Here is a 26300-nt window from a genome sequence, read left to right as displayed (position 1 = left end):
ACTCTAGTGGGGTTCGGGGAACCATCTTGGGTCCCAGGGATCTAACTGAAGACAGTTGTATACAAGACTATCCAGGCACCATATCTGTTCCCCTAAGCACTGCCAAGAATGAGACCCGAGGGCAGAAGATCAAATGTAGGTTCTTTCGAACATACTTTATTTCTTTTTCTTGGTTTTCAGAATATACCCGGCAGCACTCAGGGATTCCTCCTGACACTGTACTAAGAACTTACTCCTGGCAGGCTGAGGGGACCATATGGGATGCTGCAGATCGAACCTATGTCAGCTGCATGCAAGGCAAGCGACCTATCGGCTCTGCCCCGCCAACATACATTTCAAATTAATTAACTGACTTAGAATGAAGACACTGTTTGATAAGACTTTATTTTTCTTAAGTGTAATAAGCAAAAAAAAGTTCATTTGTTCTACTGAAAATTGCTCATCCATTTTCTACAGAATCCTAAACTACTGCTGTTCCCAAAGGTGCTATATTCTAGTTGCCCACATCCTCTGTTCTCCTTCACTGAAAATAAATAAACCCAACTTGTATGACTACAGGTCTGATTCTGGTGACTTCTGGCCGAGTGCACTGACCAGCGCTAGCAAGATGTAAATCAGAAAAAAAAAAAAAAAAAAAAAAAAAAAGATGTAAATCAGTAAAACACAGCTAGTAGAAATGCCGGAGAATTACAAAGGTGCTTTGTACGTGCACATACCTTAACAAGATTGATCTCTTCTGCATTTCTGTACGAAATGCCAACAGGAAGGAAAGACAGCCTTTACGTACCTGACATTCCACCCGTAGTAATGGACTAAGTACAAAACTTCGCCATCATCGATCTCAGTGCTTTTAATACTGGCTTCGTAGATTTTCTGGGTCTTTCCTCTTCCGTACTTGACTTTCACTTTGGTTCCTGTTAAGCAAGGCTCTGAGTCCTCCTCATCTTCCTCCCCTTCAGAGTCACATTTGCTTTCAGTTTCTTCCCTGCAGCAAATTAAAACATTGATAATGCTGACAACTCAACGAAGGAAAAAGAACATATGCTAGAGAATCCAATATGTAGAATGGCTATTAAGTAGTAATTGAATAGCATGTCAGTGGAAGAGGAGAAGAAGGAGGAGAAGGAGAAGATCTTGATGGACTAATTTTACGAAAGCATTTATTTTGAAAAGGCGCACTGTACCAAAAACAAATCTCAAGGGCCAGCTAGTAACTGCAGGCAGTAATACCGAGTCACTCTGGATTAAAAACTATGCTCTCAAAAGGTCTTTTAGACTTCATGGTAGAGTGCTGATTTCTATGTGAAATGGTATATTCTGTTAATGTGCAAGTAATTACCCTAAAGGTAGCTGACTGCTATTTTTTGCTGAATTTAGAGTGACTCGTAGAGACTAGTTTATTGGAGGGCAAAATAATAAAAGGGGGCTATAACTCTATTAGTCATTTTATTTAAACATATTTAAAATGTTATTGTTTCCCTACTCTAATAAAACAACAAAACACAGTATCATCAATGTGTGTTACACTGTTTTCTACTTTATAGTCATTTCTTCATTTTGAAGGTAAAGTATAAGGCTCACACGGGGAAATCTGATGTAAGGTTACTTGAAACATTCTTATTTTTAATATGTTCTATTAGTCCTGCCTGGATTTAGATAAGAGTTGCCTCAGAATCATTCCAGGGACTGGAGAGGTAGTACGGCAGGTAGGACTTGCCTTGTATGCAGGCAACCTGGGTTCAAGCCCCTGTGCCCACATGGAAAAAGGCCTCGGCAGAAAACAAGGATCACGCCCCGAGGACCATTAAGTACGGACCAAAAAGCAAACAAGCAAAAATCCATTTCAACATCACAAGGAGTTCAGAATCTTAAGAGGTACTGAGCTCGGAGCTTTATAATAAACACAGGTGGGACATAGTGGGAACATATTCTCTCTAAGAACACCTTCCAATTATAGCTTGAGAAGGTCATTTTAAAACACTCTAAAGAAAAATTTAAAAGAAATATATTTATTTCTATATAAATAAGCCTCCTATTTCCCTAACACCTGCTACAGAAAGAATTCAGGCTGTTTACAGTTTTTGCTTAATAAAGGGAATACTTTCTATTCTTTATATTCAACTCTATGGAGTTTTCTCTAAAATATATGTTCCACTGCTGAACAATTTTAAAGGCTTTTAAAACCACATTAAATGGGCATTGTGTGGCTTTTCCCCCCACTCTTTTGCTTTTGTTGTTTTTTTTTTTTTAAATCCTCAGGGCCAAACCTGGTGTTCTTCAGGAACTACTCCCAGTGTGATGCTTTGGGTCACTCCTACTGATTCTCAGGGGATCATACAGTATCAGGGACCGAGCCTGGGGTTCCCACATACAAAACGTGCTCCAGGGCCCGGAGAGATAGCACAGTGGCGTTTGCCTTGCAAGCAGCCGATCCAGGACCAAAGGTGGTTGGTTCGAATCCCGGTGTCCCATAGGGACCCCCGTGCCTGCCAGGAGCTATTTCTGAGCACCGCCGGGTGTGGCCCCCAAAAAAAACACAAAAAAAACAAAACGTGCTCCAGCCCTCTGTGCCATCATCAGTATAAACTTTTTACGTATTACATCTATATTGCGATGCTTATTTTTAACAAAGTTTCAAATTAAACTTTAATTAAGCTTTTACTTAAGTTTCTCAACTTTGCTTTATTGTTCAAAGATTTACTGTACTTCATCATTAAGTATATACTTTCATTATTTTGTACAAATATTCTACTCACATTGTACTCAAATCCAATTATTTTTCCCACTTTTCTTTTTTTTTTTTTTTTTTTTTTTTTTTTTTTTTTTTTGTTTTTGGGCCACACCCGGTAACGCTCAGGGGTTACTCCTGGCTATGCGCTCAGAAGTCGCTCCTGGCTTGGGGGACCATATGGGACGCCGGGGGATCGAACCGCGGTCCGTCTCCTAGGCTAGCGCAGGTAAGGCAGGCACCTTACCTCCAGCGCCACCGCCCGGCCCCTTTTCCCACTTTTCTTATAGCTACTCATGACACTAGTTTTCTTATTAAGTAATCTATATGAAATTATACGTCATGTTCTTCTATTTGTATGTCAGTTACTCTCTCACTCATTTCTACTTTTCCAAATATTTCCTTCATGATGAATTTTCAGATGGCTGTGGTCAACAGTTAGATGCTCTAGGCTAGTTTTGTTTAGCAACTAAAACTTCTGGAAAAATCATTATCTTGTCAGAGAATTAGCTATGAGGGGAACTTTAAGTCTGCAATGCTACTGTTGCTACATTAAAATTTATTTTTAGTAGTATGCAAACATTAACAAATAAATCCATCTGACAACACAGAAATGGACAACCAGACACCGTCAGGTTACTATGATTTAGCTGATCTGGCTACTCTTTGGTTATTATTTAAGTCCATCCAGTCCACACGTGGGTAACTCACGAGGAACGATATACAGTTCACATTCACCAGCAAACGGAATGGATTATTAAAAAGCCAAAACTTAACGTGTGATGTGGAGCGAGAATCTACTTTCCGTACGAGAATCGGGGGTGCATGCCACTTATTCTAATGCCACGACTGGAAAAAGAAAAACGTCTTAGCTGAAGTAGCACAAACATCTGCTAGTACTGTGCACCCGTGTGCTTGTTAGCTTTCCCACATTGTACCTTTTTTAAAATGGAATTTTTGGTGCCGCTGCTTCCTCTTGTCCACTTCCTCCATTTTTCTCCAGCTCCCTTCCCTGCTGCCAAGTGCAGGACCTTGCTTTGGACTGGGAGGCGCAGCCTTCTGTGAGGCCACTGTTTAGGGCACAAGCGCTATTAAAATGGGGCGACCAGCATTTTCTCCGATTCCGAAAGGCGACACACATCGTCTCCACGATGTGTCTCCCCTTCCCGACACAAGAAGAACGGGAGCCCCCAGAGCAAACGCTCCCTCAAGCCTGGTGGCCTCAGCAGAAACAGGTGCTTCCTGAGACATAGACAAGACAATGTACCTCTCGTGGCTCTTCTCCTCGTCGGCCTCGGAGTCCTTGTCGGAGTCCTCTTGCTTTCTGATCTTCTTCTCCTTCGGCTTGCTCTTCCTCCCCAGGAGCAGTTCGTTCTCTTTTTGCTCCCCGGTTTCGTAGTCATCGTCGAGATCCTTATTTTCTGAATCGGTATCTTTTAGCCTATCTTCCGTTTTCTCCTCGTCAGTTTCTTTTTTAATAGAATTTGCATCTCGAACAATTCTCCTTCGACCCTAGTAGAGGCAACAAGAGCTTTAGAAATAGCTGTCAGGGCTGCTTGTGCTGGCCCAGGACGGCTGCAGTTCAATCCCCGGCGTCCCATAAGGTCCCCCAAGCCAAGAGCGATTTCTGAGCGCAGAGCCTGGAGTAACCCTTGCACATCACCGGGTGTGGCTCAAAAAAACAAAAAACAAACAAACAAAAAATAGCTGTCAGAGGACAGAGAGATAGTGATAGTAGGCAAGGTGTTTATCTTACAGCCAGCCAACCCAGGCTCAAGCCCAGGACCACAGTTTTTTCAGCCCTGATCCTGTCAACTGTAAATTGCCCCCAAAAATAAATTAAGAAAATAAAATAGCTATCAATAAATAACTTTCACTGCAACAAAAGGGAGGGGGAATAGGAAAACAGAACTCTTAACTTTCACAGCGAAATGAATCTCTGTGGCTAGATATAGGAAATAGGAACCTGACATCCCCTATCGATTTCCATGGAATTTTGCTTTAAAATAATTTAAATAGGGGGCCAGAGATTTAGCACAGTGGTATGGGGTTAGCCTTGAATGCAGCTGACCTAGGAAGGATGGACGGTGATTCAATGTCCAACATCCCATATGGTCCCTCATGCCTGCCAGCAGTGATTTCTAAGCACAGAGCCAGAAGTATCCCTGAGCCGACAGGTGTGACCCCAAAACCAAAAATAAATAAATAAATAAATAACGTATTTTCCAGCGTATAAGATGACTTTTGAAACAAAAAAAAGTCAACCGAAAATTGGGGTCGTCTGATCTCCGAGTATATTCCGAAAAATGTTTCAATATGCCGCTAAACGAAAATTGTCTGAATATTGTCAAAAACGAACTTTCCAACTCGATCCTGCACCAATCACTGCAAGGCTGCTCAGACCCTCCGCCTCTCTGACTCAGCCAATCCAAGCAGCTTTTGATGCATGCAAATTAGACAATGTTCTGGAACCGAATCTACACTGTCAAAAGCTGCTCAGATGGGCTAGAGTCAGAGAGGAAGTCTATGACAGTAGAACCTCTGAACCTTTGCTTGTTGTGATTGGCTCACTGTGGTACATACAGTTGCAGCACAGGAACGTTCTGTCTGATACAGGGAATATAGGCCTAAACCTATGGTTTAACTGCAAAATTAGGGGATCGTCTTATACGCCGGCAAATACGGTAATAGAGAAGCCATGTAAATGACTTATGTCTGCCAATACTGCGCTCTCTAACAACATACCTCAGTAAAGCTTTTTTAACTACATTATCAAAATCAGTACACCTTGACTATAAACTTTTCAAAATAATCCTATCAATAATTCAAACTATTAGCAAGAATTATAATAAACTAACCCCCAAATTAGACATATTAAAGCTCTAGACTCACTGATTCTAATAAGATAAAACATTTTCATTGTATATTTGTGTAAGTACCCTTTAAAAGTTCTGAATTGCATCAATGCCCAGAAAGTGAACTAAGAGGCCAGAGCTGAGAGCACAGCTAGTTTATGCAGCCAAAACGAATTTGACCCCCAGAACCCCATGAGTACCTTGAGCCCACCAGGAGTGATCCCTGAGTGTAGACCAGGAGGAAGTCCTAAACATTGCCTGGCGCTGCCACAAAACAAAAAAGTGAACTGACTTCTTTGAATATCCTAAGAAGTCTTTGTAGCAGACTTAGCTTCTTTTAACCCTTGTGCCTTTTTTGGGGGGTAGGGGAGAGTATTTGAGGTCAAACCTTTCCTCAGGGGTCAATTCCTGGTGTTACTTGAGGTTCCATGTAGGGTACGAGGAAATCAAAACTGGGTTGAGGAAACACAGGCAAAGAAAAACACCTTCAATCCTGATCTTTTTCTCCAGCCCTCTATCAGCTTTTATCCAGCCTCTTGTTGCATCTTCATCTGGCCAGGAAACTAAAGGACCATTTCATTATTTCCTAATCTCATTCAAGTCAACTTCTACATAGGCAGAACCCTAAATTTGAAATCCTTTGTTTTTTGGTTGGTTTTTTTTTTTTTTTTTTTTTTGGTTTTGGGTCACACCCAGCAACGCTCAGGGGTTGCTCCTGGCTCTATGCTCAGAAATCAACCCTGGCAGGCTCGGGGGACCATATGGGATGCCTTCTGCATGCAAGGCAAACATCTATCTCTGTGCTATCTTTCTGGCCCTGGTTAGTTTTTTTTAAAAAGAGCCAACAGGGGCCAAAGAGATAGCATGGAGATAAGGCGTTTGCCTTTCATGCAGGAGGTCATCCCGGAGTCCCATATGGTCCCCCATGCCTGCCAGGAGCAATTTCTGAGCCTGGAGCCAGGAATAACCCCTAAGCACTGCTGGGTGTGACCCAAAAACCACACACACACAAAAAAAGCCAACAATTATGAAAAACACTGTGATTTATTATCTCAATATAATAAGTGTTTGTTTCTCTACTTCCTGACTAAGCTATTTAAATGTCAAAGTCAGGAATGATCCCTGAAGTACCTGGCAAACCTATGGCAAGCATGCCATTGGTGGCATGCGAAGGCCTTGCAGCTGGCACGCGGAAAGGGGTCCACAATGAAGATACGAGGCGGCGCGGCAGGAGGCGAGTGTGCCAGTGTCTGCTTTGCAGCGCACCTGGCAACAGGGCCGGACTGGCCATTGTGCGGCAGTTTGGGCAGTCGAGTTCAAAAAGGTTAGCCATCACTGGGTTAGACCCAGGAGTGAGCCCTAAACATCTCTGGGTGAGGCCAAAAACAAACTCAAAAATAATAATAAAAGAAACTATCAAAATGTCTATCCTTTTGCTGTGGGTACAAAAATAAAATTTTTTGAAATATGGCCCAAAATACTTTTACAATAGTAAAATATTGAACAAAAACTTTTGAGGTAAATTAGCAGTGAGTGTGCCCATACTAGGAAGTATTCAACATACATTTTGCAGAAGACAAAATAGGTCTTATGAAGTCACATGAAAATACATCCATGACACACACACTGGGAGATATTAGATATAGTTTGGTCTTTTGGGCCACACCCAGCTGAGGGATCGCTCCTGGAAGTACTCAGGAATTCGTATGGGGTGCTGCTTACAAATCTGAATCAGCCATATACAACAGGGCAGGTTCGGTTTTTTGTTTTTGTTTTTTTGTTTTTGTTTTTTTTTTTGGTTTTTGGGCCATACCCGGCAGTGCTCAGGGGTTACTCCTGGCTGTCTGCTCAGAAATAGCTCCTGGCAGGCACGGGGGACCATATGGGACACCGGGATTCGAACCAACCACCTTTGGTCCTGGATCGGCTGCTTGCAAGGCAAATGCCGCTGTGCTATCTCTCCGGGCCCAAGGTTCGGTTTTAAAAGAAAATTCTGACACAAGATCAATGTTAAACACATATGCTCAGTGTAATATGCCAGTCACAAAAGGACAAATATTGCACAATCCACTTAAATTATATAGCTAGAATAGTCAAATTCATTATGACAAAAGTAGAATAGTGTTACCAGAGATGGGGAGAGAAAGTAATGAGTAGTTCTGGTTTTGCAAGATATAAAACATTTCTTTTTAATTTTTTTTTGTTTTGTTTTGATTTTGGGTCACACCTGGTGGCGCTCAGGGGTTACTCCTGGATCTGTGCTCAGAAGTCACTCCAGGTAAGCTTGGGGGATCATATGGGATGCCGGGAATTGAACCACGGTCTTTCCTCGGTCGGCTGCATGCAAGACAAATGCCCTACCATGCCCTATTGCTGTGCTATGATTCCATCCCAGTTACAAATTTTTTTTTTTTGTTTTTTGGGCCACACCCGTTTGACGCTCAGGGGTTACTCTCCTGGCTATGCGCTCAGAAGTCGCTCCTGGCTTGGGGGACCATATGGGACACCGGGGGATCGAACCGCGGTCCGTCCTAGGCTAGCGCTGGCAAGGCAGACACCTTACCTTTAGCGCCACCGCCCGGCCCCCCAGTTACAAATTTTTTTTTTTTTTTTTTGGTTTTTGGGCCACACCCGGTAACGCTCAAGGGTTACTCCTGGCTATGCGCTCAGAAGTTGCTCCTGGCTTGGGGGACCATATGGGACACCGGGGGATCGAACCGCGGTCCATCCAAGGCTGGCGCAGGCAAGGCAGGCGCACCTTACCTTTAGCGCCACCGCCCGGCCCCAGTTACAAATTTTTTTAGGAACAACATTTAAAGGAATTTTGACTGCTAAAGTTGTGGTAGACTACAATTTTTGACCAGCAAAGGCACAGTGAGGTGAAAGTTTAGCAAAAAAACTTGAAGGAAATTAAAATTTGCCAAGACCCAGACACGAACAGTTTAAAACCATGAACAACAAACAGCGGGATTTGGAAGGAGGATCAAATCTATAATCTATAATTTAGTTCTAGTTTTCTAAAAGTTATGCTTAGCTACCCAGCATAACAAAACGTCAGAAATTTGGGGGGTATAAAGATAGCTCAGTGGGTTAGGGTACAAGCTTTGCATGCAGAAATCCCAAGTTTGATCCCTAGAACAGCATAAGGTCCACTATGCACCACCATGAGCAACCCTTGATGGCCAAGCCAGGAGAAGCCCTGACAGCAGAAAGATGTAGGTCAACCAACCCTACAAAGAACATACTCGTTTTTTGGTTTTGTTTTGTTTTGTTTTTTTGGATTTTGGGTCAGGGGAGGGTCGCATGCAAGGCAAATCATACCCGGCAGGGCTCAGGGGTAATGTTACTCCTGGCTCTGCACTCAGAAATCACTGGCAGGCTCGGGGGACCATATGGGATGCCAAAATTCAAACCACTGTCCTTCTGCATGCAAGGCAAGCACCCTACCTCCATGCTATCTTTCCACCCCAACAAGAAAAAGACAAAGCGACAGCCCAACAGTTGATGCGGCTTTAATCCCTGAGCACTGCTGAGTGTGGCCCCAAAACAAAACAAAACAAAAATTTAAATCCTTAAAAATATAGATAAAAAAACTATTAAGAATTACCTTTGGAGATTTTAATTCTATTTCTTCTCTCTCACTTTCACTGTTTGAATCAACGTTTTCCTCAGGTTCACACTTCACTTCTACTAAAGGCATTTCTTGATCCACTTTTACCGCCTCTTCCATTGGTTCTTCTAAATCTCTTATTTCCTCTTTTACTTTTGGTTCATGGTGATGAATGGTTCTGAACTGAATATTTGCAGAACGGCAGTACTCCTCGAAACCATAGAGATACCTACACAAATAACATTTCATTCTAAAATCTTAATTTTTGCATTTAAATTTAAATTTAAATAATAAAGACAAAAGTTTACCGGAAAAGCACAAGAAAGGTGAAAGAGCAGGCAGACTCATACTGGAACAATGGCCTACAAACACTTTTTCAATGCTACTAAATGTTGGTGTTTTAAGCAAAATTATAGCTTTCCTGAAAATTCTAAACTCATAATAACTGAACATACTTATTATTTTCTGGTGATAAGACTGACCTTATAAGTTGTACTATCTCTCCGGGCCCTATAAGTTGTATCTTATAAGAACCACAGAGATCAATAATATGCCTCATTATTTCAAACTACACTTCTTTGCCAGCACTCTTGGTTTTGAAAAGAAAATCAAGATGTGAAAAATAGATTAAGACACTTGGGGCCGGTGAGGTGGTGCTAGAGGTAAGGTGTCTGCCTTGCAAGTGCTAGCCAAGGAAGGACCGCGGTTCGATCCCCCTGTGTCCCATATGGTCCCCCCCAAGCCAGGGGCAATTTCTGAGCTCTTAGCCAGGAGTAACCCCTGAGCATCAAATGGGTGTGGCCCCTCCCAAAAAAAGAAAAAAAGGGCCCGGAGAGATAGCACAGTGGCTTTGCCTTGCAAGCAGCTGATCCAGGACCCAAGGTGGTTGGTTCGAATCCCCATGTCCCATAGGGTCCCCCGTGCCTGCCAGGAGCTATTTCTGAGCAGACAGCCAGGAGTAACCCCTGAGCACCACCGGGTGTGACCCAAAAACTAAAAAAAAAAAAAAAGAAAGAAAAAAAAAAAACTTGATACACTAAGACCAAAAAAACAAAACCCTCTGTAATAAGTCACAGGTATTTAATTATGTAAATCTTTGTGTATCCTTTCTCCTTTTTTTTTTTTTTTTTTTTGCCACACCCGGCAGTGCTCAGGGGTCACTCCTGGCTCTCTGCTCAGAAATAGCTCCTGGCAGGCATGGGGGACCATATGGGACACTGGGATTCGAACCAACCACCTTTGGTCCTGGATCGGCTGCTTGCAAGGCAAATGCCGCTGTGCTATCTCTCCAGGCCCCATATCCTTTCTCCTTAACTAATATATTGTTAAAAATTAAATAATGGGGCCGGAGAGATAGCATGGAGGTAGGGCGTTTGCCTTTCATGCAGAAGAGGGTGGGTTCGAATTCCCGGCATCCCATATGATCCCCAGTGCCTGCTAGGGGTGATTTCTGAGCATACAGCCAGGAGTAATCCCTGAGTGCTGCTAGGTATGAGCCAAAAAACAAAAAAATTAAATAAAAATAAAAAATAAATTAAATAATGGAATGGATCACAGAGATAGCTCAGCATTGGAGCACATGCTTTGCATGTAGGAACCCCAAGTCAGATCCAGCACTGCATACCCCATCCCCCAAAGTTTAAATAATCTAAACTCAAAGGGGCCTGTGACACTGGCAGGCCAGGGGGCAAAGGGTGGTGCTATAGGATGCCTCTGGGGCCATGGGTGGAGGGAGGTTGACACTGGTGGTGGGAAGGGCCCTGACTCACTGTATATCTGAAATTCAACTATGAAGGACTCTATATATCACAATGGTTTCAATTTAAAAAAATTATTTTTTCATGTTGCTTAAAAAGAATGTTGCTAGGTGTGGTCGGGGTGGGGTGGGGTGTAGGAAAAGTCATTAAATGAAAAATATTCTCTGTATGTACTCTTCGACAAATGAACTATACCACTTACTTTCTATATGCAGTTTTTACATTGTAGGAAGCAGCCGAGTTCAAAATAGGAATGCCGAGGTCCATATAAATTTGCTTCCATATAGCGCCACTATCAATCTGGAAAAATTAAGTTTTTATTTGTCAATAGTGCAAAGGGAAACAATTATTACACTAATATGTTCATAAAAATGTGGTATCACCTAAAATGCATACCATAATACAACACTAGATGACATTTCAAGTTTCATTCCACCAATACTTACATTGTCACATCCACCTTGATGATAAACCAGTCGAAAGAGTTTGAAAAGATTGAGATCTTTGTAGCCTAGAACTGGTGGTTTGTTGATTGGAGTACCTTGAACATAGCAGAGGGTAGAAATAAAATGTTATTCAAATAAAAAATAGTGAACTGAAAACAAAAAACTTTCAAGTTCAAAAACTTCATTACGAGTCACATAGACAAAGAACCTTAAATTACACAAGATCCGATCAAAGAAACAGTACAGGAGGTAAAGCAATTGCCTGGCATCACATGGTTCCCAGCATCACAGAAGAGCCTCTTACATCTTCTAAACACCTCAAAATTTATTTAAGACCACACTGAATATTAACTACATTAATTAATTAATAATTAATAATTATTATTAAATAATGGAATGGATCACAGAGATAGCTCAGCATTGGAGCACATGCATTGCATGTAGGAACCCCAAGTCAGATCCAGTAAATCTTTAGATTTACCTCCATACTAGTAAAATCATCTGTAAAATTAAATTAAATTTAAGAACTACAAATTAAACAGTATGTAATATTACTGGTTTCGAAACATAAGAACAAACATCAGAAAGGACTATGACTCCATTTTTGCTGCTTTAACAAAACATTACACCTGTTAGCAGGAATCTGAAGCTCATTTTTGAAAGCCAGAAAGTCTCGAAACATTTATCTGAAGATTTTTCTAAACTAACACACTGTCAAAAAATAGGATGATTTGGAGAGATAGCATGGAGGTAAGATGTTTGCCTTTCATGCAGAAGGTCATCAGTTCGAATCCCGGCATCCCATATGGTCCCCTGTGCCTGCCAGGAGCAATTTCTGAGCATGGAGCCAGGAGTAACCCCTGAGCACCGCCGAGTGTGACCCAAAAAACCACAAAAAAAAAAAAAAAAAAAAAAAAAAAAAGGATGATTTATAAATGTTCTATGTTCTGTCTCCATGAGAAATCCCGTTTGTATATATTTTACCAAGAAAGTAGTGGAGGGCCTGGAGAGATAGCACAGCTGCGTTTGCCTTGCAAGCAGCCGATCCAGGACCAAAGGTGGTTGGTTCGAATCCCGGTGTCCCATATGGTCCCCCGTGCCTGCCAGGAGCTATTTCTGAGCAGACAGCCAGGAGTAACCCCTGAGCACTGCCGGGTGTGGCCCAAAAACCAAAAAAAAAAAAAAAAAAAAAAAGAAAGTAGTGGGCTGAAGCAATAGGACCCTGGGTAAGGCATTTGCTTCCATGTGGTTGAGCTGGGTTCAAATCCCAGCACTCCATATGGTGTCTGGAGCACTGCCAAGAGTGACCAGAGCCGGGAATAATCCCTGAGCTATGTCAAGTGTGGCCCCAAAGCCAAGAAAAAAGAGATATCAGGCCTGAAGGGAGTACAGTAGGGAGGGTGCTTGCCTTGCACAAGGGTGAACTGAGTTTAACCCATTACCCCTATGTTCTCCCAAACCAACTAAGAGTGATCCCTAAATATAAAGCCAGAAGTCCCTGAACACTACTTGGCCCACAAAACTGCAGGAAATCACACTTCCTGTTTTAACACCCAGAGCACACACCCTGTCCTCCCTAATCTCTATACCCTGTCTTTCCTAAGCACAAAAGTCCACACCCTATTTTTTTTTCTAATTCCCTCATTCACATCCTACCCAATTGACTGGCACAGAGTCCACACTCTACTGACTCTAATATAAATATTCCTTTCCCAAATAAAATAAACTCAGTTACTCTCCCCAAGTGGATGGTGGATGCTCTTTTGTGAGTGCTCTACTCTTCCAGGATCTGACCTCACCAGTGACTCCTACATCTTGCATTCTGACCTGACTGATGTCATGCACACACAACACACCCCAAACACCCCCCCCCCCCCCGCAAAAAAAGAGAGAGAACAATGTTTCCAAACTGTTTTCTGACCATGGCCTCCTCCCAACTTTGTTTCCTCCTGCTGGGCCCTGGTCCTAGTCTGGCACCCTAGTCTCATGCTCCCATTTGTGGGGTTTTCACCTGTATCACCCTTGGAATCTTGAGGCACTGGAGGCCATTTGACTCCAGTAGAAAAAAAAATAACTTACGAGAATGGGGCGGGGAGGGGATGAGGAAAAATATTTACTTACCAATCAAAAAAATTAAATGAGGAAATTGCATTGAATCCAACTTCTCATATACTACTGACAGATTATGACAAATGTAAAATGTTTTACTGGGGCCAGAAGGACAGAAGAACAGGTAGAGCATTTGCCTTGCAGGTGGCAGACCAGAGTTCAATGCTGGCATCCCATTCAGTTCCCTGAGCACCACCCTAGCACCACCCAAGTTTCTGAGTCCAGAGTCAGGATTACGCCCAGAGCATCATCAGGTGTGGTCCCAAACCAGAAACTTCTAATGAAGTATGGATGATTTAAATATATTGTTTTAATATATATAGTCTAACTATTCTGTTTAACTTGTTGAGGCCCAAATCAGACTAATTTACTTGTCACAAATAGTAGCATTAGTAATCTATGGGTATGAGTATTAACATAAAAATATTTCCCTTTTTGAAAAACAATATGGATATTCCTCAAAAAGTTGGAAATTGAGCTCTCATATGATCCAGCAATACCATTCTTAGGGATATACTCTAGGAACAAAAAGACACGCTATAAAAATGCCCTCTGCATACCTATATTCATCGCAGCGCTATTTATAATAGCCAGACACTGCAAACAACCAGGTACCCAATAAGAAATAAATGGCTAAAGAAACTGTGGTACATCTATACAATGGAATACAATGCAGCTATCAGGAAAAATAAAGTCATGAAATTTGTCTATACATGGAGACTATTACGCTGAATGAAATGAGCCAGAGGGAGAGGGATAGACACAGAATAGTCTCACTCATCTGCGGGATATAAGAAAAATAAGACAGCATGGCAATAACATCCAGCAAAGATAGAGAGCAGCGGCTCATGATGTGAAACTTGCCACAGAGTGTTGAGTGTGATTAGAGCACTAACCGCAATGACACCTATCATGACAATGAAAGTGAGGGAGAGGTAGAATGCCTGTCTAAGAGACAGGGTGGGGTGAGGGAAGGAAGTGGGGAACACTAGTAGCAGGAAGGTCGCCCTGGGGAAGGGGAAGGGTGGTGTACATTCTATAATTGAAACCCAAGTATGAACAATTTTGTAGCCACGGTGTTTAAAAAAAGAAATTTAAAAAAGAAAAAGAAGGGGCTGGAGAGATAGCATGGAGGTAAGGTGTTTGCCTTTCATGCAGAAGGTCATCAGTTCGAATCCCAGCATCCCATATGGTCCCCCGTGCCTGCCAGGAGCAATTTCTGAGCGTGGAGCCAGGAATAACCCGAGCACTGCCGGGTGTGACCCAAAAAACACAAAAAAAAGGAAAAGAAAAGAAAAAGAAAAAAAAGATTTCCCTTTTTATTTCAAACACATACCTTTTGCTTTCTTAGTAGAGGGAGACTATATTTAATAAAACCAAAACTGGGGCCGGGCGGTGGCGCTGGAGGTAAGGTGCCTACCTTGCCTGCACTAGCCTAGGACGGACCGCGGTTCGATCCCCCGGCGTCCCATATGGTCCCCCAAGCCAGGAGCGACTTCTGAGCGCATAGCCAGGAGTAACCCCTGAGCGTCACTGGGTGGGGCCCAAAAAACAAAAACAAAAAAAAAAAAAAATAAATAAAACCAAAACTATTTCCTCTTATGTATCTATTCAAAATAGATAATAGTAGCTTAATTTTTCTAAATAATTATCAGGTGCAATTGATTCTCTAATGGTTTGCTTGAAATTCAGATCCACACATGTCATTACAACAAATTTACAACACAAATAACGCACACAACTAGAAAGTAAAACTGTAAAAGGAACAGCTGCTTTGAAATAAGGAGCGTGAAGATACCTCTGTCTTCCATAAACTTGTAAAGCTGTTGGAGGAAGTTGTCCCTCTCTTCAGGATCAAGTTCTTCCTCAGGCTGTGAAGGCAGAATAGAAACACAAGTGCATCAAGGCTGGAATGAAACAGATGCTTTTTCTTCAAGGAAGAGGAGGAAATCGGTCCTCGCTTACCACATATCACAATAATTAAATTTTCCTATATGGGAAAATCATAGAGAGCAGCATCTTCAGAGAGTAACAGAAAAACCTCACTGAGAAAACCACCTGCATGATGATGATGGTTTTTCCCCTTCGAGGTAAGTGTCCAAAATTTGTGTGTATGTGTGTGTGTGTGTGCACGTGTGTGTGATAGCAGCTTGTGAAACTCAAGAGCCTCAGCCACACATGTGAGGCATGTGCTTCATCACTGAGTCATATCCAGGTGAATTATGAGTTTTAATAAAATACTTCCTTTTCTGTTAAGGCACTTGCCTTGAATACGACCATCCCTAGTCCAATCCCTGAGCATGCCAGAATGAACCCTACAGAGCCAGGAGAAGTCCTTGATCACTGCTAGGTATTTTATTATGGTTTTCCATAACCCAAAATAATGATCTTCATTTCATAGACAATTATAAATTAGTACTTGGAAAAAATATTTCATTGTCATTCTATGGAGAAACACTGATAGATCCGTTTCTTCCGTATGAATCACTCTAATTTATTTTATCTTATTTTGTTTTTTGGGCCACACCCAGCTGCACTCAAGGGTTAGTCTTGGCTCTACACTTAAAGGTCATTCCTGGCAGTGCTATTCCAGGAGCACCATATGAAATGCCGGGGATCAGGGATCAAACACAGGTGGGCCACATGCAAAGCAAACACCCTACCTGCTGTGTTACCACTCCAGCCCAAGATTTTGAGCTTTTGAAGCAAAGCAACTGTAAGACTAGTGTTCATAATTGATAGGACAATAGGAACTTTAACACTATACATTCTTAAAGTATTTTAATCTCTAATAATATATGCAGGATTAATAAAATTGTATTAACTAAAATATATAAAAGCATGGGGCAATCAAGGTAAAAGGAGTTATGATCTTTCATTATTTTTTGGAACATTCACTGAAAATTATTTATAACATGACTTTTAGTTTTATCAAATATAAAGGACTATTCAAAGTTCAAGCAAGCCTCAAAATTTAGCAATCTGTAGAGTTAATAATTACTACAGAAGTCATTAAGTATTCAAATAAAGAGATGACAGTTTTTAAGGGGTCACTGGTGACAAGAAATGTGCACTGGTGAAGGGTGTTGTACATTGTGCGACTGAAACTCCATCACGAACAATTTTGTAACTGTAGAAAAACTGTGCTATGAACAACCATATAAACCACAGTGTTTAAATAAACTGATTTTTTCCCCTTTATTTTTGATTTTGGGCCACACCTGGTGACATTCGGGTTACGCCTGGTTCTACACTCAGAAATTACTCCTGGCAGGCTCAGGGACCATATGGTATGTTGGAGTTTGAACCTGTGACCTATGTCAGCTGTGTGCAAGGCAAACACCCTACCCACTATGCTAGTCCTTCAGCCCATAAGTAAACTAATTTTTTAAAATATTAGTAGTTTAAGTGCATTTGATTTAAAAGTCAGCGTATATCCAAGAATGCTATTTGAGAGCCATCAAAGAGGCAGATTTGATGTCTCATGGGGGAGAGTGGGAAGTGGAAAGCTGTGAAATATCTGGCTTGGGGAGAACTGGTAAACAGCGGTTGTGTACAAATGAATCAGGAGCATCCAGAAAAAAATGGGCTTGGAAGAAAAGAAGGACAGTCTTTTTTTTCTGGTTTTGGTTTTTGATTCGGGAGCCATACCTGGTGGTGCTCAGAAATTACTCCTGGATCTGCACTGAAGAATCACTCCGAGCAGGCTCAGGGGACCTATGGGTTGGCCAGTACAAGGCCAATGCCCTACCTGCTGTGCTATGGCTCCAGACCCAAGAACAGTCTTGTAGAAACCGAGCCTGAGGATTTACTGGCCATTTATATAGGTCTCAGGGTAAGCGCTACCTTTGATGCACATATATATCTGGAGTGAGGACATCAGTTAGTTAGGAAGAAAACCAGAAGTAAGCATAATATAAAGATTTTATTTCGGGGCCGGTGAGGTGGCGCTAGAGGTAAGGTGTCTGCCTTTTGCAAGCGCTAGCCAAGGAAGGACCGAGGTTCGATCCCCCGGCATCCCATATGGTACCCCCCCCACCAAGCCAGGGGCGATTTCTGAGCGCTTAGCCAGGAGTAACCCCTGAGCATCAAATGGGTGTGGCCCAAAAAAAAATTTTATTTCACATTTGTTGGAAGACTGGGGGGCTACACCCGGAAGTGGTCAGCCTTCTCCTGGTAGGGCCCAGGGACCACGGGCTGCTGGCGATCAATTCCGAGTCAGCCACGGGTAAGGCTGTACTGGTTCACCAGTTCCCTGTCACATGGGTTTTACAAGGCAGGCACATCCAGGGCACTGAGTGTTATCAAGTAGTCTAATGAGATTAAGACAGATTTACCAGGAAAGTGTTTGAAGGTCACTGGTGACCTTACAGAAGTTGTTTTAGCTGTGATAAAAGCACAGAACACACTGTGTGAATTAGGTGTGAAGAGGAAGCGGCTGGAGTGACAGGATCCGGCTCAATCCCGAGCATCCCAGATGGCGCCCAAATGACGGCACAGCAGTAAGGCACCTGCCTCGCACGTGGCCGAGTCGGGACCCACCAGGGTTCAATTCCCTCATCCCATATGGTCCCCTGAGCCTGCCAGGCGCCATTTCCGAGCGCAGAGTCAGGAGGAGCCCTTGAGTATGACCAAACAAAGAAGAAAGAATGCTCCCTGAGTGCAGGAGTTAAGACCTGACCAGTGCAGAGTAGTCCCCCCACCTCCCACCCCCCAAAAAGAGTAAATAGGGAGTCAGCACACAGAATAATGCTTATGACTCAAGGCAGTCTGGCATTAAGTTTGAAGAAAGAGGGAAGTATCTAGGAGAGCTGTCAGAAGGCTGATGAAGGGGTCTGGACAGATTGGGAGAAATACCAGTATATTTTTAAAAGCCAATTAAAAGGAATCACAGAATTCACAGTCTATGAAATTGTGCCTGGGGATCGAACCCAGGTCAGCCACATGCAAGGCAAGAGCCCTAACCCTAATTGGTCTTTGGAGATCCCTAAGAAATGCCTTTGCCACTGATATACAAAATGCAGAGAAATAAAACTGACGTTAGTATAAGGTATTTGTTTATCTATCTCCATGAATATAAAACTCAAGCACACAATGACTACTATCACAGGACTAGAACTAACCTTAAGTACTAAATACTACAGTGATCCCAGAAAAGCAGTAGAAATGGGTGTCAGTACTTCTAAACTCTAAAAGCTATAAGCTGGACAAATTCCCATCTATTTATTTCATTTTTAGAGAATTCTCCTATACGCTAAGGGCTTTGGAAAATATAATTTCCAATGTCAGACTCAAATCTTCCCATCGAGTAACAATATAAAAGGTATTGTGTATAGTCTTATTCTGCAATGCAAATGATTAGAAACTGAGAATAATATTAAGGGAAAAAGGTCCTCCTTCATGGTAAAGTCATGACATTCCTAATCTCTTGATTATGGCTATGATCAAAGAATCGAGGACAGAGACAATGTCCACTGCCCACTAACACTACATAATTATTTACCACTTGTATGATTCCACTACATACAATCTGCCGGCCATAGTACGAACACCAACGACAGGCTAAAAGTACTATCATTGTGCTTTATATAATGTCATAAAGGAAGAACAGATCATCATGAAAGACACAACACCATTATCACAACTTGAGAATCTTACCAAGAGCATTACAGAGCAGCAGTTTAGCCTTACCTACCTATGCAGTCAGGCCTAGAATGACTAGCCAGGAAGGCCCTGGGTTATCAGATTCCATTCATTTCGACCACATCAAATTGTTTCCCTTCTTATATACAAATAAGGTATTTTTCAGCTTCTGAACCAAGTACCATTTTTAAAATAACTATTCCAGACAAATTGGAATGATTCAGCAAGTAAATCTTAAATCCAAGAGCCAGAAATGCAGCAGACTTTTTTCTAGGCTACCAAAATCTCACTCAAAATATTTACCTGTATAGCTAGAGAAAAAGTGGTTGTCATTTCTAGCAAGAAATTCCATGAAGTATATGCTATGGAATTGATCATTTGAAAAAAATTATGATTATTATATATTACGAGCTATTATTTTATAATTCTGCTCTTATTTTCAAGACATGGAAAGCATACTGACTCATTTAAATGCCCATAATTTAAGTAATACATCTTAAGAAAATACCATCCAAAGGTTCTCACCTTTAGAAATATTTTTACTTATTACTTGCTAACAATAGATAACATAGCTTGCCTCTGCTGCTCACCCTTCTACTAATAATGCATTCTCAGATCTTGAATAAAACATTATGATTTTTATAAATCAACAGCTGTAATACAACCACTGCTTATTATTCTCTGTTTTATAGTCATCTCCTCCAATCTAACCAAAAAGCTCTTTTACCCTCTTTGTTTAATATTTCAGAGTTTTTCCTAGGGGGTGGGGAATAGGGCAAATGCATCCTTAACAGGGACATCAATTAAAAGTATTAACAACATTAAGACATCTTTATTCAATGTTTGGCAATATAAAGCCCTAAATAATTGAACAGAAAAAAAAAATAGCAAAACTAGACTGTCATAGTTCACACCCTGAAAATGTGGCCTATTTATCCTGAGAACATATAATGTCTAAATAACGACACCCAAAGACAGAAGCCACGTTTTATATTTGTCTTGCATCTGGCCAAAATGTCTCAAAGTCATTTTCATTTCAAAGCCCATTTTCCATTTAAGAAAAATAGCCTTCATCCTCTGATATTCTAAAAATAGACTCATACAGTCTCTTCTAAAAGAACCAATTACTAATGCCTGGTATCGACTGCTTCAATACCAGCCACAGCACCAGTCCCTACGATTCTCCTTTCACCTGAATCCTGGCAATCAAAATGGTAACTCAGAGACCAGAAGGAAGACTCTTACCTAGATGCTGCATTTTCTTCCCAACACAAAATGGTTCGACTCCCCCTTCCACTGAACCAGTCCCGTGTCTGAGCATTTTTCAGCCTACTTGCAGATATTGGCTCCCCCTCTCAGTGCATAGCATCCGCAGGGCTCTACAGCACTACTTACATTCTCCTCCACATAAAAATCAGACATTACATGAAAGGAAGAGAAAGACAGCCCATTTCAAAGCATCTGGCAGACCTCCACTGGCAGCCGGCCAAGCCTCTGCTGAACCTTCCAGTCTTTGGAGCATGCTCACTTCCCACCAACACCATGTTACCATGGCAACTCCATAGGCAGCCTGCAAGTCTGAACCGCCATTCTGATTTCAGAGTGCAGAGAATCAAATACTGCAGGGGAAGTCACAGGAGAGAAACACTGCACGCCCCTCGCTGCATACTCATGTTTATTTTCAGGAATCATATTTGTGCTTGTGAAACAGAAACAGGCATCCCACATTTTCCAAGCAAATGTTTCTTCATGCACAACTAGGTCTTCTTTTTTAGTAAATTCACTCTCTTTGTCTTGCTACTAAGACCTTTTACCTCTACCTCAAACAACCAAAAAGATGTTCAACAATTTATTCTTTTTCACAAAGCACTGAAGTGACAGCAATATTCACGTAAGCAATTACATTGTGCTCCATGGATGAGTTCCTATACTTATAATCAAGGCAGTAATATTACAAAGAAAATGATTTGTACCATTTATCAAACTAAAATGAAATAGTTAAGATCTGGACAGAATTTTTTTTTTAATCCAAATATTGTGCAAGGTCCGAAAGAGGTGAGGTTTTGAAGTTAAGACAGACCAACAGATCTGGATTCAGACATCCATTCTCACCATATTAGAGTTCAGGAAAAATGCCTAGTCTTTCTGAATTTCACTTTTCTCAACTTTAAAGTCAAGACTGTACCTTTGGTAGCAATTTAAATTTATCATTGACAACATATAATTATATACACAAATGTTACATTTTGCTCTTCCACCAAAAGACACTAAAAGAACCCAAGTTTTCTTCCACTTGTTGATTATCTGATCTGAAAAGTACTTTCTTGTAATCTTTTTAAAAAAAGAAAAGAGAAGAAAAAAACATGGGCCATTAAGAGATAGCACGAAGGTAAGGCATTTGCCTTGCATGCAGGAGGATGGTGGTTCGAATCCTGGCATCCCATATGGTCCGCTGAGCCTGCCAGGAGCGATTTCTGAGCGTAGAGCCAGGAGTAAACCCTGAGCACTGCCTGGTGTGACCCAAAAACCAAAAAAAAAAAAAAAAAAAAAAAAAAAAACCAAAAAAAAAAAAAAAAAAAACCAACACAAAAACAAAAAGAACAAGTGATCTTTGTGTAACCCCTTACTGCTTAAAAATCAATTTTGCTTTATAGCCACTAACCTTGAAAGTAAGAAAATTTATTATCTCCCAAATCAAGTTGTGACAGAAACAGGGGATGGAGTATCAATACATGACTCACATGAGTCAACATGGATTCCAATACTGGCATCCCTTATTCCTGAGCCCACCAGAAGTAATTTTTATTCAGAGTCAGGATTTACCTGAACACTGCCAGGAATGGCTCCTGGCAAAACAAAACAAAAGATAAAAACAAAAGATATTCTAATTCAGTAGTACATTTTACTTGCAACTATTTTTATATGTTATCAACATAAAAGTACACATACCATCACCTCTTCTTCCTTTTTGGCCTCTTTTTCCTTCACTTCTTCTTTTTCCCGTGCTGGACTCTCTTCATCATCACTACTGGATGACTCAAGGATTTCACTTAGATCTGTTTTCCAATTATCAGGAACAACTCGACTTCGTATGAAGATGCTTGCTTTCTGCAGCCCTGTAAGGAAAAAGTATATTCGGGGGTTATCATGGTATTGGTTCACAAAATGGCCTAACATTCAGCATTAGAAGACCTGGATTCAGAACCAACTGCCAACTTCTGTTATGATGCAGTAAAATTGTAATCTATCTTATCATTTAATTAATTATTACTGCTCATTATTTGTCCAGGAAATAGAAATATTAAGGGTAGGGGGCCAGAGTGATAAATATCAAGCGTATAACATGTAAAGTTAAACTTGCTAAAAATTTCAAATATTGTACTAGGCAAAAAAAATAAAAAAGACAACAAGTAAGATGTAAAAATGAAACACGAGTGATAGATAATACAAAGGAGGGCAACAAACAAAACACACACACACACACACACACACACACACACACACACACACACACACAAACTTAGTCCTATACTAAGTAACTCTCTGGTTGGCCGCTTCTTTATCTTCTGCTTTTCCATAAACCCATTTTCCAACTCCGAAGGAAAAAAAGGAAGTATGAACTATACAGTGATAAGCGTTGCCAGAGAACATTAGTCTTGCTTTTTAGGTACCATTTTGCAATTCAGAGCAACGTCATGAAATAATGAATTGATTCTTCTTTGATGATTTTACCTGGCTTCGCAGAGATTTCAGAGTCAGAGAGACTGAGAACGTCAACTTCCTTGATGTCTTTTCTTGCTATTGAATAACTGTAAAGAAGGGGAAGGAAACCGATACAACATAAAATTTATCATTTGAATTGCCCGTTAAGACACAAAGAAAGTGTTTTGAAATGATCCACTATACTGATCCTTAAGAAAGGACAAAGGCAGCAGACACCACGACCTTCATGCTAGTCACTCACATATCCAAAGACTATTACAGACAGCTTCAGATTAGTCAAGTTCAGCGCATGTGACGCTCCCACAGACTGAGGTCGTTTATATCGGCAATGTTTTCCTTATAAAGAGAAAACTGTATTTTGAATGTTTCATTTGTCAAATGTACTAGAAGGTAACGTTAAAATATTTTTATCAGGGGATGGAGCGATACCACAGCAGGTAGGACGTTTGTGTTGGTTGAACGCAGCCAACTCAAGTTCAAACCCCGACACCCCGTAGGGTCCCCCGAACCTGCCAGGAGTAATTTCTGGGTGCAGAGCCAGGAGTAACCCTGGGCACCACTGGGTGTGGCCAAATAACTAAAAAATAAATTAACATTATAAAATGTGATAGGCATTACTTTTCCTAGTTATACCTACTCACATATTTTACTTTTCTGCACACTGAGGTTGAGACATGCACTTGTATGTGAGAGGTACATAGAAATTAAACTTTTATCAATAACACTTATCAGTAAATTACGGCGCCACATCTCAAACCTAGGCGGTGATATTTTAATTTTACACCATTTTCTTTTCAATCTTCAGTTAGGTCCTGTTCTTTATGACACTTTTAAGAACAGATACAGGCACACAGTGTTCCACTCTATACCCAGCACCCACTGTTAGCAATTAGCCGCCCCCCCCCCCCCCCCCCATTTCTCAAGATTGCCTGCCAGGGGCCAAGAGACAGCAGGTGAGTAGGGTGCTTTCCTTTCCTTGCAGCAGCTGACCCAGTTTGAATCGTATATCTCAAGCACTGCCAGGAGTGATTTCTGACTGCAGAGTCAGGAGGACCCCTAGGAATAGCCAGATGTAGTCCCCAAATCAAAAAAGAAAAGATCACTTTCCAGCCTGCCACCCTGCTCTACTTTTTTTTTTTTGAAACAAAAGTTGACTTCAAGGAAAATTTTGATCTTTGAATTTCAATTTGAAAAAGCCAAAATAATTTACTAAGGTCAAACAAACTACACTTAAAAGTAAATTTCATAGCTCATGATATAAAAAATGTACAATACGGGGCCTGGAGCAATAGCACAGTGGTAGGGCATTTGCCTTGCATGCAGTTGATCTGGGATGGACCTGGATTCGATTCCCTGCATCCCATCAGTCCCCCAAGCCTGCCAGGAGTGACTTTTTTTTTTTTTTTTGGTTTTTGGGCCACACCCGGTAACGCTCAGGGGTTACTCCTGGCTATGTGCTCAGAAGTTGCTCCTGGCTTGGGGGACCATATGGGACACGGGGGATCGAACCGCGGTCCGTCCAAGGCTAGCGCAGGCAAGGCAGGCACCTTACCTTCAGCGCCACCGCCCAGCCCAGGAGTGACTTTTGAGTGCAGAGCCCAAAGTAATCCCTGAGTGCTTCTGGGTGTGGCCCAAAAACCAAAATAGAAGAGAGAGGGGAAAAAAAATATCTTTATATATATATATATAAAATGCGGAACTTTGGGCCAGGGATCTGGCTCAATGGTAGAGCAACTATAAGCTAGAATCTGGGCAAATACAGGAAGAAAAGACCTTTTATAGTTAAGAATAAATAAATAAGGGCCCGGAGAGATAGCACAGCGGCGTTTGCCTTGCAAGCAGCCGATCAGGACCAAAGGTGGTTGGTTCGAATCCCGATGTCCCATAGGGTCCTCCGTGCCTGCCAGGAGCTATTTCTGAGCAGACAGCCAGGAGTGACCCCTGAGCACCGCCGGGTGTGGCCCAAAAACCAAATATATATATATATATTTATTATATATATAAAAAAAGAAGAGTGGGCCCTGGGCCCGGAGAGATAGCACAGCGGCGTTTGCCTTGCAAGCAGCCGATCCAGGACCAAAGGTGGTTGGTTCAAATCCCGGTATCCCATATGGTCCCCCGGTGCCTGCCAGGAGCTATTCCTGAGCAGACAGCCAGGAGTAACCCCTGAGCACTGCCGGGTGTGGCCCAAAAACCAGAAGAAAAAAAAAAAAAAAGAATAAATAAATAAAAACCATGCTTCATTAAACTTTTAAAGATATTCTCACAAAGTATCCAGATTTTATATGTTTATAATGACCTGTATTACAAGAAACTTAAAACATGCAGGTAACAACTTCTCAATTCATAAAATTATTAGCTTTTTCAAAATAGGGTTGGAGAGGAAGGAGTGCTATCACTGTGATTTCAAGTTATTTTCACCCCATGAACACTACATGATTCATTACTCACAATTTAGAATCAATAAATGATCGGACTAAACACTGGTCTTTTTTCACTGTGACATCATCATTACAGCTGGGAGATATTACCTAAAATATAAAAGAAAAGATTTACTCCTATTTCCTTACTTAAGTAATGTATTTATTAAAAGAACAATTCTCAATCCCCTAATTTTTCAACTAGATCATGCAAGAGATTTTTTGTCAATAGGTTCCATTATTAGCAAATTTGTGAAGCGTTCCATATTTAAAATAAAATAAATCACTTCTCTATATTTATTTAGTATATTGGTTTTTTCAGATAAATAATTTTTCCAGGCATTAGACTATGAAACAAGCGAGATATAAATCATACTGTGAGCAATATTGTAAGTTATTAGACCTTTTATGCTAAATATTTATCATTTATTGTTCAAAAAATAAAATGATGATGAAAATTTGGTATATATCAACCTTTTAAAATGTATGATTGAGGGGGCCGGAGAGATAGCACAGAAGTAGGGTGTTTGCCTTGCATGCGACCGACTCAGGATCCCCGGCATCCCACATGGTCCTCTGAGCCTGCCAGGGCCGATTTCTGAGAGCAGAGACAGGAATAACCTGTGAGCGTCACCAGATGTGGCCCCAAAACAAAAAAACAAAAAAACAAAAAAAAAAAGAAGAAGAAGAAATTTCTAATAAAATGTGTTTTATCATGAAGAAAATAAAAGGTTCCCTGAGCACCAAGCCAGGAGCGGCTTTCCCAGCAAAGCTGGTTGATGCTTCTCTCCCCTCAAAAAGTATGTGAACCATGATTTATTGAAACTTGGCTATTTGTATGAAATAAAGACAAAATTTGTTTTTGTTTTGGGGTCACACCCAGTGGTGTTCAGGGGTTACTCCTGGCTCTGCACTCAGAAATCACTTCTGGCAGGCACAGGGGGCTACAAGGGAATGCTGGGATTAGAACCATCATCCGTTCTGGGTCGGGCTGTGTGCAAGGCAAATT

At 41.3% G+C, this 26300-nt stretch overlaps 1 protein-coding gene across 2 annotated transcripts in view; it reads right to left on the bottom strand.

The window, feature by feature from the left end:
* Positions 1-26300, bottom strand: part of ARID4A (AT-rich interaction domain 4A) — a 71221-nt gene that overhangs the window by 21307 nt on the left and 23614 nt on the right. For both annotated transcript variants that reach the window (XM_049770319.1, XM_049770320.1), the window contains exons 8-16: positions 25323-25402; positions 22881-22957; positions 22098-22264; positions 15304-15376; positions 11397-11491; positions 11153-11250; positions 9191-9422; positions 3996-4240; positions 788-985 (exon numbers count right to left, since the gene is read on the bottom strand). In XM_049770319.1, coding sequence (XP_049626276.1) covers positions 788-985; positions 3996-4240; positions 9191-9422; positions 11153-11250; positions 11397-11491; positions 15304-15376; positions 22098-22264; positions 22881-22957; positions 25323-25402 — 1265 coding nt within the window. The remainder of the gene's footprint in view (positions 1-787; positions 986-3995; positions 4241-9190; positions 9423-11152; positions 11251-11396; positions 11492-15303; positions 15377-22097; positions 22265-22880; positions 22958-25322; positions 25403-26300) is intronic.

This window comes from Suncus etruscus, chromosome 3 (assembly GCF_024139225.1).
Source record: "Suncus etruscus isolate mSunEtr1 chromosome 3, mSunEtr1.pri.cur, whole genome shotgun sequence".
NCBI classification, from domain to species: Eukaryota; Metazoa; Chordata; class Mammalia; order Eulipotyphla; family Soricidae; genus Suncus; species Suncus etruscus.
Note: the sequence above shows the minus strand (reverse complement) of the source record. Positions and strands in the feature narration are given on the sequence as shown.